Source organism: Panthera uncia, chromosome C2 (genome assembly GCF_023721935.1).
Source record: "Panthera uncia isolate 11264 chromosome C2, Puncia_PCG_1.0, whole genome shotgun sequence".
NCBI classification, from domain to species: Eukaryota; Metazoa; Chordata; class Mammalia; order Carnivora; family Felidae; genus Panthera; species Panthera uncia.
In genome coordinates, this window is record NC_064810.1 from 71,054,342 (window position 1) to 71,069,409 (window position 15,068).

The following is a 15,068-nucleotide window of genomic DNA, read 5'->3' on the forward strand; positions in this document are numbered from 1 at the left end:
TCATACTTCTGATTTGATATCCCATCAGAGGTGCTGCTATTTAATCCTCTCTGCGGCCAGAAGTTCCACTGTCCTGATGACCAAAGTCCTGATTTGGCATCCTACCCCCTGTCCTATCAAAGAACAAGTCCTCCCAGACCAGAGACAACTCTGGATTCTTCTTTGAGGCTGTCAATGAGGAGCCTGAAGACCTTGTTCCTTCTACTGCCTTTCTGCCTCATTGGTCTCAATCTCACTCATTTGTCTCGATCTCAGAGCAGCAGAACATTAGCAGTCTCCAGCTGGATCCCCTACCCTCAACACAGGTCAGCACACTCAGTGGTAGGTCTTTTTCCAGACTGGCAGACAGCAAAAGGAAGCATTGTAGGAAGCCATGAAGCTACTAGACAAACTGGCCATTTTGGTAAGAAAGGGAAAAAAAGCAAGAGAGAGGGACAGTTGTTTATTTCTCATGGAAGAAGTGTATAAGAAGTAAGTTCCCTCCATTTTTGTAGAGGGAGTCCGAGCAGAGAGAGAGAAAACAAGAGTCCTTTCTATTCTAGTGACAGGTGATTTAAAAGGCGAAAGATTTATGCGATCTGAAGAGAAACCAGAGTATAGTGACAGGTGATTTAGATGCCTCCGCACTTCATTGGAGAAGCCTCCAGGGATTGTAGTCACTGGCTTGCCATCCCACCAATTACCCTATGACTAAAGAAACAGACCAAATTCTTCCCACCATTCCCAGTGGCAATAATCTTCCAGCATGCCTTTCAAGCTCTAAGTTCTGCCAGAAAGTGAAGCAGGAAGCAACTCCTCCTGCTATCCTGCAGGGCAATTCTGATTCAACCCTTGATGCCACATAGACCTAGATATGAGTACCTTTTTTTTTAAGTGGATTTTTTTATTTAAGTTTATTTGTTTTGAGAGAGACAGAGACAGCATGAGTGGGAGAGGGGCAGAGAGGGAGAGAGAGAGAAAGAATCCCAAGCAGGCTTTGCACTGTCATCCCAGAGCACTGTGTGGGGCTCAAAATCATGAAACTGTGAGATCATGACCTGAGCCGAAACCGAGAGTCAGACGCTTAACCGACTGAGCCACCCATGTGCCTCTAGATACCAGCACTTTATGGACAACTATATTAGAAGTCAGACCGTTAACCATCTACATGGACTGCTATGCCAACAGTTCCTCCAGGGAATTCTGAGACTGTGGACCCAACTCAGGGAAGATGCAAAAATCCCAAGAAGTCCAAAGGAGTTTGGGACCCTAGAGTCTGGAGTGTCTCCAAGGTGGCACTTGGGCTGCAAAGTAAGCAGATAAGTGCCAGAGATGATGTTAGGCACTAAGGATAGGAAGACACATCAGAGGTTCATAGAAACATAAACCACAATGGTGGATACTATAGAATTTAAATGAAGGGATACTATAGAATTTAAAGGAGGGAAATGTCCAGTAGTTTGCTAGAGCCAACTTCCACTGGATCCTGAGAGCACATCTTTGGCATTTCCTCCCAACTTGGAGTTCAGTAACATCATTTTGGTAGTTTGAAATCAGCCAAGGCGGGAGTATTTATACCACAAAAATTGGCAAATACTACAAACTGGGGCTTTTTTGCCCCCAGAGAATGGGTTGGTAAACATTTACTAGCATCCACTGACTTTCCTCTTCCTCAGGGTTGGAGTCATGAGGAGGGTGTGGCACTAAAACGAGCAGGAGTCCCAGGGCAGCATGACTGAAAGGGCTGTAGGTTCAAGATGACCCAAGCTTTGGGCACCTCAGTGGCTCAATCATTAAGCATCTTACTTCAGGTCAGGTCATGACCTTGTTCATGAGCTCCGCTTTGGGTGAGCCCCACTTCTCTCTCTTTTCCTCTCTCTCTCTCTCTCTGCCCCTCCTGGGATCCTCTCCACCTCCCCACCCCCCCCCCCCCCCCCCCCCCCCCCTCAAAAAAAAAAAAAAGGGATGACCCAAGCCTTAGCCAGCAGAAGACAGGACTAGAAAAATGCCCAGGTTTGGTCTCCTGCTCTGTACTGATTTCCAGCTCACTGATTTCTGTGGCCTGGGTGCCTCTTATGAGCTGGTAGAGACTTGAGCAGGGAGAATGAGGACAGGTTTAGTGCCAGAGCTCCTCGCGTTCCCAGTGGATGGGTACAGGTGCCTTTAGATGTGGAGAGCATCGTGCGTGGGGCTATGATGGCTTCTACCAGAGCAGGTGTTGGTTTGGCATGGGGTTTGCTCTTCATCCTGTGAAGAGGTTTCAGACGGGGGCTATGAGCTTAGAGAGTGACCAGACCACTTTTAAGAAGTCTCTGGTAGCATCAGATTGCTCTCAAGTGCAACCAGCTATTAACAGCGTTGTGTGTTCTCCATTCCCACTCAGGTGGGCTGAGGAAGGACAATGGTCTTTAAAGGGTAAGCTGTCCTACCACCTCTCTCATGGACAGGAGTAGAAGAAGGTGGGGAGAAAAGTTCCAGAACTACTTGTCTCGGTAATAACAAAACGCTGAGACAGCAGGCATCAGAGTGCCCTTAAATATACCGCCAGTCTATGCTTAATGAGCTTTGGGAGAGATATGCATATTTAGCCAGGGGACATGTGCTGCAGACCAAGGCATGCCATAGTGTCAGCTGGCAGAAACCTCAGAGATCCCCTCATCCATTGTACAGATTGGGAACTGAGGCTAGGTGAGGGGAAGGGGCTTTCTTAAGATCACACAGCCAGTGAGTGGCAGGCAAACCACGGACTAGAACTCTGGTCTCCAGAGTCTGAACTACCTGGTCTTTCTACATCACCCCACTGCCTCCTTCCCAGGTATCTAGGAAGCCAGAGGGTTATCAGGACAGCAGGAAGTAAGGCATCCTGGAAGGTTTGAGAGAGGTCATTCAGGAATGTCATTAGCAAATCTCTCTTTTCATAACCAGGTGCTATTACATGTCACAACACCACAGCGGCTAGAAGAAACAGAGCAGGAACAGACATTAGGCGCCATTGGTTACACCAGTGGTTGGTTCTTTGGGGACTTTCGCATCAGGATTGTGACTGGTCAGATCTTTGGTCTTTAAGGGGAAAAAGGTGCCAGCTTACCCCGAAGGTAGAGCAGCCAAAGCCTATGCACAGGAGAGGCAGTGGTGGGAATTCTGGAAGGGAAAGGAAAGGAAGAGAATCAGGGCTCTGTCCCAGCCCAGCTACCCACATAGAAGGTGGAATGGTGCCTTCACCTATGGCTGCATCTTAGGCAGTGACTTTTCTGTCACGTTGTCAGGCTTTTCCCCCAGTTCCAAGATGTGAAGGCTGAGATGGTCCCTCCAAGCCCCACTCAACAGAGAGGACAGGGCTGGCGGGTCTTCCAGGGTCAAGTGGGGAAACAGGAGTGCCTCACTCTTGAGAGGGAAATGGCACTTCTCCATGGCAGGCCTGGTGGTGCCAGGAGTCACCACAAAAAGGCGGCAGACCCACGGCCCACCAGCCACCTGGCAGGCTGGTTGTCTGGTGAAGTTGTTCAGGGCTCGGCACAGGACCCAGTCCTCCGTCCCACCCATGTCCACCACCTCCACAGCTGAGCCCAGGCCCGGGAGGTGCAGGAGGTGCCGGGGGGGCATGTAGGTGTGGGTGAAGAGGAGTGTGTAGTGGGTAGGCATGCTTGGGAGCACAGGTGCGTGAACCACCTGCTCCAGGTGCTCCAGGCCAGGCACCAGGCCTCCCTGGTGCAGGCAGCCGAAGAAGAGGGCGCCCAGGCTGTTGAAGAGGACCAGGGTGCCCTTGCAGGGCACAGATTGGGCCTGTGGACTGCAAAGCAGGACTAGGGGGACCAGGAGGGGGATCAGGAACCTAGCCTCCTGGTGGCTAAAGGCAGACAGCAGGGCCAGAGGCATGAAGTAGAGGAGCAGGAGGCAAGGCCTGGGGCTGGACAGCAGGCTCCAGCTGCCCAGAGCCCGCGGGAAGCCCGTTCGTGCAAAGGCCTGGAGGCAGGCTTGCAGCTGTTGCCACGCAGCCTGCAGGGCCCGGGCATGCAGCATCCCAAAGAGCAGGAAACCGTTGACGGCCAGGTGAGTCAGCCGCATGTGTGTGCCATGCCTCGCCAGGTTTTGAGGATCCAGGTTGTAGTACAAGAAGTTGGCGGGTGTCAGAACAAGGGTAGTGGATCTAGATGGACTGGAGAAATACCAGCTGTCCACAGCCACAAACACCGCTGCCACGAGGGTTGCCCCTGGGAGCAGCTCCAGGGCTTCCTTCGTCAGTGACTTGAAGCCAGGGTTTGTGGCTCCACAAATGCTCCAGAGGAAGAGCGGGACCAGAGCAAAGGCCAGAAACGTGGGCCGGTTGAAGAAGCCGGCAGCCACGACGCCCCCGAGAAGCCAGCTGTGCCACCAGGGGCCTGGAGCAGGCTTCTTGGGTGTGGGGCTCCAAGCTAACCGGGGGGACACCAGCACCAGCAGCCCGGCAAAGAGCAGTCCCTCGATGGTGTTGGAGAAGGTCCTTGTGTAGAAGACCAGAGTGACGTAGGAACCAGACAGCAGGACCAGGGCGTTCCAGCGCTCCGCCCCCCACAGCGGGGCCAGGTGGTACACGGCCATGTCCAGGGCAAAGGAGAGGGCAGTGAGGAGGAGCCGGGGTCCTACCAGCAGCACGTAGCCGCTCACCGGGCCCGGCCATGGCCCCCACTGTTCCCAGAGCCTGAGCAGCCAGAAGGCAGAGCCGGAGGTCAGCAGTGGGAAGACCACCGTGCGGCAGGAGCTGGTGGGGTGAAACTCCCATGGCCGTGCAGCTTCTATACCCAGGATGTCCTCTGCGGACAGAGAAGTGGAGATGAGCCAGGTCCAAGCTCAGGGCACGTGGGAGACAAAATTCTAGGATGGCCCCGAGATTTTCCCAGCCGCTAGTGAACATGGCCTGCACGATCCCTGGGACTCTGAAGATGGTGGCTGTCACTCCTGTGGTTAGGTTATGTCACAGAGGATGGCTGACCATTAGACAGGGGGTAACCCCGTGTGGGCCCGACGTAACCACACGAGCCTCTTGAAAGCAAAGAGTTTTCTCAGCTGGTGGTGGAAGAGGACATCAGAGAATCAAACCATGGGGATTTGGTGCACCACTGCTGGCTCAAAGGTGGAGGGCCCCTGGCAGGGAATGTGGGTGGCCTCCAGTTCCATAGCGGCAAATTTGTCCAACTGACAAGAATGAGCCTCGAAGCAGATTTCCCCCCAGAGCTTCCAGACAAGATCTCAGCCTGGCCCAGACCTTGATTTCAGACTTGTGACATGCTGAGCGGAGAGCCCTTACCTGACTTCTGATTTATAGAACCATGATTTATTAAGCAGCAACAGAAATGAACATAGGCTGAGCAGCCCTTCCGAGATCCCCCTGTGAAGGGGGCAGGAGGAACCATGCCTGGGAAGCGAGGGGACACTGTGCCCTGGGCAGGGTGTGGGGAGAGCAGGGGGAGGCTCCAGTCACAGAGTGCTAAAGCCTCCAACATCAGAGTCAAAAACCCGTCTCTGTGATTGATGGTTGTCATCTAGGACAGGCATGTGAGACAGGGGAAGGAAACGAGCGGTTGTGGTTATGGTCAGAAGTGACTTCAGTGTTGCCTATGATACTTAAGATTTTTAGAAGAAAAATGTATTCAAGCAGTACTTATGTAATTAACCTGCTTGCTCCCCGGGGCTGGTCTGTGCCCCTGTGCCCCAGTGTCCCAGAGTTCTGAGGGGTGGGTGAGGGAAACCAACTCTTAATTTCTGCATCTCAGCTCCAAGCGCCACAATATCTCATGCCTGATTAACACTGCTGGCTGTTTAGGGCTCTTTGCTTCTCCTACTTATTTTACTTATTCCTATGGCCTCTTGGCTGTTTTCTCTTTCTACGTCAGAAGGTGAAAGGGAAACAGAAAATCTAGGATCAGATCAACCTGGCTGCTTTTTTTTAGTGGCCACGTTTTTAAAAAGTGTGGAAAAGACTGGACCTTTCACCTTAAGAAATGAATCCACCTGTTGAGCCCTATGACAGAGATAGATGCATGCCTCCCCAATATCCATCCATTCCCTCCCTCTTTCCTTTCTTCTCTCCTTCCTTCCCTCCCTCCCTTCTTTCTTCCTTCCCTCCCTCCTTCCTTCATCTCTTTAGTTGGGCACATATCTGACCACATATAGTTGGTCAGATATAAAGAGTATTTTTCAGGGGCACTCGGCTGGCTTAGTCAGTGGAGCATGTGACTCTTGATCTTGTGGTTGTAAGTTTGAGTCCCACAATGGGTGCAGAGATTACTTAAAAATAAAATCTTTATGGGGGGCCTGGGTGGCTCAGTCAGTTGGGCATCCAACTCTTGGTTTCGGCTCAGGTTATGGTCTCACAATCAGGCTCCATGCTGATATTCAGAGCCTGCTTGGGACTCTCTCTCTCTCTCTCTCTCTCTCTCTCTCTCTCTGCCACTCCCCTGCTCTCTCTCTCAAAATAAATAAACAAACAAACAAACTTTAAAACATAAAATAAAATCTTTAGGGGCACCTGGGTGGCTCAGTCAGTTAAGCATCCAACCTCACCTCAGATCATGATCTCATAGTCCATGAGTTGGAGCCCTGTGTTGGGCTCTGTGCTGGCAGCTCAGAGCCTGGAGCTTGCTCGGGATTCCATGTCTCCCTCTCTCTCTGCACCTGATCCACTCAAGCTCTGCCTCTCTTTCTCAAAATTAATAAATTAAAAAAATTTTTAAGGGACGCCTGGGTGGCTCAGTCAGTTGGGCGTCCGACTTCGGCTTAGGTCATGATCTCACGGTTCATGGGTTCGAGCCCCGCATCGGGCTCTGTGCTGACAGCTCCGAGCCTGGAGCCTGCTTCAGATTCTGTGTCTCCCTCTCTCTCTGACCCTCCCCCGTTCATGCTCTGTCTCTCTCTGTCTCAAAAATAAACATTAAAAAAAATTAAAAAAAAATTTTTTTAATTAAAAAAAAAATAAAATAAAATCTTAAAAAAAAAGACTATTTTTCAGCATCCTTTGCAACTGGGTGTGGTCGTGTAATACATCCTGACCAATGGCATGGAAATGAGCAAAAAGTATGTGACATTCAAAATATGTCCATTAAAGAGAGCAGGCATGCCCATCTCCTTTCCAATAGCTGGAAAGACTTGATTTTAGACTTGATGGCTGGAGCTCAAGCAGCCATCTTGAACCATGAGAAAGAAGCCATGTGCCCACAGCATCTGAAAAGCCTCAAGGTCTCTGGCAACCATCCTCATGATGTGTCCTACACCACCCAGCAGATACGTTCTAACACGTGAGCATTCCAGGCCTGGATTCCCTCAGCCCTTATATGAACCCAGAGAAGAAAAGTTTCATGATCTCAGACCACATCCTGTGTAAGTTTCCCTAAGCATCTGGGAAGCCCAACTCTAAAATCTCTCCACTGAATAGTACAAAACTGCTTTCATTCAGAATAACCTGTGCTATTGGTCCAAGCAAGAAAACATCAGAGGCTGGCATTTTCTTAGTATCATCCAGAAAATCAATGTCACCAGTCAGGGAGGAGATGCGAAATCCCCACTCCCAAGTTCTCACTCCAGAGAGGCTCATGGAATTACTACTCGTCCACACAGACATGTTTCTCCCTCCCCACTGAATATCCAATCAGCAATAGTCCAGACTCTGTGGCAACTTATCCTAACCGCACACAGGGAGCTTACCCGCCATGACCTCAGGTGACTGGAAGAACTCATCTGGGTGCACATAGCCCGTCTGCGGAAGGAGACACCACAGCAGACGGAGCAGGCTGAGGCTGCCCCACAGGGCCCTGAGTGCCATCTTCAGGTCAAACTTGCTGCCAAGACACTGGGCCAAGAGCCTAGAATGGCTTCTCAGTTGCTCCAGACGCAATTCTGGTTCCACAGATCTGCATCTGCTGACGATAGCGTTTGTTAGTTATAAGGTAAATTATGAGACGTCCAATTGCCTGGACAAACTCAAAATGGGTTTGCATACAATAAAAATGTTAATAATAGCTGCTAATTACTAAGTGCCCGTTAAGTAGTAGGAACTTAACACCCGTATCTCATTTTGTCCTTTCTACATTTCGGGACAGTGGGTCTTATTATCTCCATTTTACATATAGGGAAAGTGAGACCTCTGTTGAATGACCTGGTCACTGCTAACCATATTTGTTAAGAGTCTATCTGCAAATAGGATCTGCAGACCCTCCAAATATGGTTCTCACAGCCCCATCCTGTTCACCAGCTCCTGTCCACAGGCACGGCAGCCTGTCTCTTGCCCATGTGAAAACTGTCGGAACCTCAATGCATTCCATCCATTTCCCTGCAAACATAAAATCTATTTGACCCCATTGTCTCCAGTCACTCCCTCCAACCTTCACACACCCTGAAATTGACCTTTCGGAAGGTGATAAGAACTTACTGCTATGGCCTGAATGTTTGTGCCCTGCCCCATTCATATGTTGAAATCCTAATGCCCGATGTAATAATGTCAGAAAGGTGGGGACTTCGGGAGGGAGCCCTCCTGAATAGGATTAGTGTTCTTATAAAAGAGATCTCACAGAACTCCCTCATCCTCTCCAATGTGTGAGGGCACCTTGGGAAAGTGTGGACTATATGCCAGGGAGAGGGCCCCTCACCATGCCCGCACCTTGATTTTGGACTTCCCAGGCTCTAGAACGGCAAGAAATAAATCTATGGTTTATAAGCCACCCAGTCTGTGTATTTTGTTATAGCAGTCTGGGCACACAAAGACACTTTCTCTTGCTCAGGATTCTCACTCCCTGGACTCAAAAATCAGTAGGAATCTGAGCCCTTTACATGATGAACCTATATATCAGCACCCGCATATCATCTCTGGTGAACAGAAAAACAAGTTTGACTCTCCTCCAAGAATACATATGATGACTGTTTCCTGACTTTGATATTTTATGAAGGTATTTATTTATTTATTTATTTATTTATTATTTGGAGATAGAGTGAAATGGGGAGAGGGGTCGAGAGAAGGGGGATACAGAGTACCCAAAGCAGGTTCTGTACTGACAGCAGATAGCCCAATGCAGGGCTTGAACTCACAAACCATGAGATCATGACCTGAGCCAAAGTCAGACGCTTAACGACTGAGCCACCCAGGCGCCCATATATTTTAAAGCCTGACCTTAAACAGCTATTGTTCTCAGGTGGAATGTGTCATAGCAGGGATGAGACAGGGAAGCAACAGAACAGGAATCTAGCAGATCCTGACAAGGAGCCTCTTGACACTCACTAACACTTCAAGGAGTTTGAAAGATAACTTTTTGCAGCCTCTCCTCGAACTTTCGAACTGCATTGTACAGACTCTTTTTCCAGAACTGAGAGACTAAGAGAATCAAAGACCGAGTTAACACGATCCAACAGATGGTCCTTAGGACCCAATACCAACCTGTCATTACCGAAACATTTGAGTAAAATTCACAACTGCAAAGAAAAGACCACCCCCCCCCCCCCCCCACCATTCCCAGAACCAGCCAGGGCGTGCCCGGTTGTGGTCTGACCTAAAGGCGGGAACCAATCAAGTTCTGCTGAGTGGTTTGAAAAAAAGGCGGGAACCAATCAAGTTCTGCTGAGTGTTCAAATTTAAATGTCAACCAATAACAGCTCTGTAACCAGGAAAAATCCCTAACTTGTTTGTGCCTGTCTATAAAAGAAGCTGTAAGATCCTCGCTCGGGACCTCTTAGCGTCACCGGTAACGAGTGCGCGGAGGTCCGGGTTCAAACCTGCAATAAATTACCCTTGCCGCTTGGCTTTGACTCTGGACTCTGGTGGTTTGTTTTCGGGGGTCTCTCGAATCGGGGCATATCAGAACCAGTGACTATCCTGACTTTTAGAGATAAGGTGAGGCCAAACTTAATGCTGGAATGCAGTCAAGGATCCCATTCCTTCCCAATCAATGCCTGAAAAAGAACTTCAAGTACCTCCATTTTGACCTTAGTCTGTACTTTCTAACTGATCAAATTCTTCTTTCCAGCTTATCCCTTAACTCAGGCAAGAGACCTTGGGAGCAAAGCATCCCGTGGTGGGAACCAAAGATACCCCTTCATGAAAGCAATAAGGACTGCCCTGAGCCAGCAAGACCCCATGTGTCTGACCCCAAGACAATGATCTACCTGACCTTTACTGCCCACCCGCATGTACCCACAATGTTAGTCCACTGTCTCCCCAGTGCTGGCCTCCCTGAAATAAGTTCCTTTTCTGTTTCAACCACACTTGTCTCTCTGCCTTTGGATTTTGTCAGTGGTGAGTGACTGAATCTGGTCTGTTTTGGATCCTCAGAGCTAGGAGCTCTTGCACCTCTGTGCCCTGGTTACAAGCCCTCACTTTAACTTTCTTTCCAGGCTGGAATTCAAAGTGCACTGTAATTTAACAGCTCACAGGATGATGTTACGGGTTTGGTTTTCAGCAGTTTCAGCCCTGCAGGTAATAGGGGAGAAGGGTCTCTTTCAGGGCATGCAAAAGTCATTTTATGAGGACCTTGAGCTGGGAATTTGAAGCCCAGCAAAGGCATCATATACACGTCACCCAAAACCTTCCCTGGGGTATCTCTAATGCCACATCACTCCATGGACTACCAGTGCCCTCCTTACCACTTGAAATAGAGTCATTTAAATCTAATCAGGCTAGGGGCACCTGGGTGGCTCAGTTGGTTAAGCGTCCAACTTCAGCTCAGGTCACGATCTCACAGTTCGTGCATTTGAGCCCCGTGTCGGGCTCTGTGCTGACAGCCCAGGGCCTGGAACCTGCTTCAGATTCTGTGTCTCCCTCTCTCTCTGCCCCTCCCCTGCTCACTCTCTCTCTCTCTCTCTCTCAAAGATAAATAAACATTTAAAAAAATCAAATACAATCAGGCTAGAGAACCAATTCTAGAAAACCCAGAACCTCTATTCAAAAAATTCATCTTTAAGATTCTGTTCCTCTAGAACCCTTACAGTAACAAAATCTTAGGGTTCAACCAGAGAAAGAGAACTGGTAGGAGATATACATTAAGATTTACTGCAAGGAATTGGTTTATGCACTTGGTGGGGCTGGCTAGGCAAATCTGAAGTCGATAGGGTAGACTGTTAGGAAGACCAGGAAACTCTAGGGAGGAGATAAAGCTGTAGTTCGTAGAGGAGGGAAGCTTCTTGTTCAGGAACACCTTGGTTCGTTCCAAAGGCCTTTCAACTGATTCTCTCAGGTCTAGACAGATTATCTAGAATAACGTCCCTTATTTAAAGTCAAATGTTTGTGGACCTTTATTGCATCTACAAAATACCTTCACGACAACATTTAGATTCATGTTTGACTAACTGGGGGCTATCGCTTAGTCAAGCTGACACGCACAAAAACGGACTATCACACGCTAAATAATTCAGTGTTTATAACTGTGTTTGCATTTTAGACCAATGGGAGAATTCTTTATGCAACTTAACAGTGACTCACTTCCTGTACTCAACATTCTGTTAATGGTGTTCCCTGTAGCTGTAGTTCCCCTGTGGTATTCCACTGGAGATATAGAGATATAGACTAAAATTTACTTATTCTTCTTACTGTTGTTTTTTTTTTATTAAATTTTTTTTTCAACATTTTATTTTTTATTTTTTATTTTTGGGACAGAGAGAGACAGAGCATGAACGGGGGAGGGGCAGAGAGAGAGGGAGACACAGAATCGGAAACAGGCTCCAGGCTCCGAGCCATCAGCCCAGAGCCCGACGTGGGGCTCGAACTCACGGACCGCGAGATCGTGACCTGGCTGAAGTCGGACGCTTAACCGACTGTGCCACCCAGGCGCCCCGTCTTCTTACTGTTGTTTATCTGCTAGAGCATCTCTGAGTGTCGACACATTTTTCTATTCCTACGAATGCTGCTGCTACAAACATTCTTATACAGGAGTTCTCTGACGTACATATATAGAAATGGAACCCCTGAGTCTTGGGTGTGCAGGCTTTCAACTTCATTAAAGAATGCCCAACTCTTTTTCCAAAGGTCCTGCCAGCCAGCAAATATTATAGTGCCCACTGCTTCACATGCTCCTTTATGCTTGGGATTCTCTAACATTTTGATTTTGTGAATCTTTTGGGTATTTACATGCATTTCCCTGAATACCAGTGCGGTCGAACACCTTTCAAATGTTTGTGGAACATTTTTGTTCTTCTGTGGAAATCCTTCCGACCATTTTTTCTTAGTATGTGTAGGAATTCTTTTTTTTTTTTTAATTTTTTTTTAACGCTTATTTATTTTTGAGACAGAGAGAGACAGAGCATGAGCAGGGGAGGGGCAGAGAGAGAGGGAGACACAGAATCTGAAACAGGCTCCAGGCTCTGAGCTGTCAGCACAGAGCCTGACGCGGGGCTTGAACTCACGGACCATAAGATCATGACCTGAGCCGAAGTCGGACACCTAACCGACCAAGCCACCCAGGCGCCCCATTCTTTTTTTTTTTTAATGTTTTTTTATCCTTTTTTTATGTTGATTTATTTTTAGAGACAGGGAGAGACAGCAGGGGAGAGGCACAGAGAGAGGGAGACAGAGATCTGAAGCAGGCTCCGTGCTGACAGCAGAGATCCAGACATGGGGCTCAAACTCACAAACCGCAGGACCATGACCTGAGCTGAAGTCGGATGCTTAACCCACTGAGCCACCCAGGTGCCCCTCCAACATTTACTTTTTAATGGTCCATTTTGGTAGACATTCCGTGGATGCTTGAGAGCACCATATATCCTACAGTTATTGGATACATAGTTCTACACATGTTCATTAGATCAAGTTTGTTAACTGTGTTCCTCAAACCTTTTATATCTTTAATGATTTTCCATTACTTATTCTACAAATCACAGAAATGTGTGTCAAAAAATAGCTCATGAGTAGCGAACTTGTCTAGTCTTTCTTGTAATTTTGTCATTTTAGCTCAGTTTTGAAGCTGTGTCATTGTTTTTATAAATTATAAGTTTAGAATTGTTGGGGTGCCTGGCTGGCTCAGTTGGTAAAGCATGCAATTCTTGATCTTGGGGCTATAAGTTCAAGCCTCACATTGGGTATAAAGATTACTTAAAAATAAATATTTTTTAAAACGTTTATTTTTAAAAATAATAAATAAAATAAAATAATAAAAAATTTTAAAAATAAAATAATAAAGAGAGAGCATGCAAATGAGCGAGCAGGGGAGGAGCAGAGAGGAGAAAGAGAATCCCAAGCAGAGAGAAAGAGAGAGAAAGAGAGTACCAAACATGTTCCACACTATCAGTGCAGAACCCACGAACCATGAGATTGTGACCTGAGCCGATATCAAGAGTTGAATGTTTAATCGACTGAGCCACCCAGGCAACCCCAAATCTTTTTTTTTTAATTAAATGTTTATTTATGTATTTTGAGAGAGAAAGAAAGCATTCGGACATGATCGGGGAGGGGCAGAGAGAGAGGGAGAGAGAATCCCAAGCAGGTTCTGTGGCACAGTGCAGAGCCCGATGCAGGGCTCAATCTCATGACTGTGAGATCATGACCTAAGCCAAAATCAAGAGGCGGACACTTAACCCACTGAGTCACCAGGCACCCCAAAAATAAAATCTTTAAAAAAAAGTTTAGAATTCTTAGAACAGTGAACATTTTGCCATAATACAGTTATCTTTTTTTATCTCTAGTGTTTTTTTCCTAAAATATTTTGATATTAATATAGTTAATATAGCTATATGAGCTTTCTTTTATTTAGTATTCCTAGTACTGTATATCATTTTAATATTTATTTCTTATTTTTATTTTTTTCTGTTTGAATCACTTTCAGTATTAAATACAAAAGGTGAGCACCTACTTTTTTTGTTTTTTAGACACACACACATAGGTCTCTAACAGCCAAAAGGGGCAGAGGAAATGAGCTCCTGTACTGTCCTCCACAGTCCCCATCCTGTGGTTAAAGCTGCTGCTGGCCCTCCCTCCCTTTGGGCATGGAAATTCACAATACACCCCAGCTGTGATGCCTTATGTATTTCATACTGTGTATGTGTCCCTTCCCAACATCTCCATGCTTAAAACCAAAAAATGGTCAGGGGTACATCCTTCCCAGTGGCCTCAGTTCCTATGCCACAATGGGATAGTGAGGAGATCTTCAGGTCACAAGTTATTTAGTGAAAGGGGTGGGATGGCCAGAGTGAGGACAGCAGAAATGGTGCAGCAGGGAGGGCACGGTTGCAAGTTAGGAGGAATCTAGGTGAGACACTCGGGAGAATTCTCCCCGCCAGGTTTAGATGGACCAATGTGCCAAGTAAAAAAATAATAATAATCCTGGGGTGCCTGGGTGGCTCAGTCGGTTAAGCGTCTGACTTCGGCTCAGGTCATGATCTCATGGTTTGTAAGTTCGAGTCCTATGTTGGGCTCTGTGCTGACAGCTCAGAGCTTGGAGCCTGCTTCGGATTCTGCGTCTCCCTCTCTCTCTGCCCCTCCCCTGCTCACACTCTGTCTCTCTCTCAAAAATAAACATTAAAAATTTTTTTTAACTAATAATCCAAATAATCAGCAGTTCAAACACTACTGCATTTTCAAACTTGTCCAGCAAGAGAAGCCAGATAGCAGGAACAATATAGAGCTTTCCAGGAAATGAAGGTAGAGCCCTGGCAAGCCCCCTGAGAACCTGCGTTAGGCCCTACAAGTATCTGCCGTCGCTGTGGGTGTTGCTGCTGCTCCATTCGCAACTTCTCAATCTCGAAGACAACAGGAAGCACCAGGATCATGAAGGCTGGCCTGGAAAACCTGCACATTTTTTGAGCCCCAAAGAGGGAGTGATGAAAAGTGGCGCCAGCCATGGACCGGACCCTCTCTGGGACCACCTCTGTCAGACCCCACAGTGTCTCTGACAGGGTCTCATCCAGCTCCTCTTTGCCTTCCTCCTCCAGCTCCTCGTGTCTTCTCGGCATTGCCTTTCAGAAGCAGTTCATCCAGGGACAGGGGCACCCCAGGACTGCCAGTGGTGGCAAAATTATAATATTTAACATGCTATGTTCTGTGGTTTCACTGCGATGATTCTGGGTGTACATTTCTCTTTAGCATATTTGGAAACTTTATTGGCTTCCTGACTGTATGGATTGGGTCCTTTCCCATCTATAGA

General features: G+C 47.6%; 1 protein-coding gene and 1 pseudogene across 1 annotated transcript; both read right to left on the bottom strand.

Annotated features, from left to right (window-relative positions):
* Nucleotides 1–1,948: 1,948 nt before the first annotated feature.
* PIGZ (phosphatidylinositol glycan anchor biosynthesis class Z) lies at nucleotides 1,949–7,868 on the bottom strand. Its single transcript, XM_049628358.1, is given in 3 exon segments — nucleotides 1,949–4,769; nucleotides 7,657–7,783; nucleotides 7,785–7,868. Coding segments are annotated over 3 exon segments (1,779 nt in total). The 3' UTR covers nucleotides 1,949–3,201.
* A 6,588-nt stretch (nucleotides 7,869–14,456) lies between these two features.
* Nucleotides 14,457–15,061, bottom strand: LOC125921584 (mitochondrial import receptor subunit TOM22 homolog; annotated as a pseudogene).
* Nucleotides 15,062–15,068: the final 7 nt, after the last annotated feature.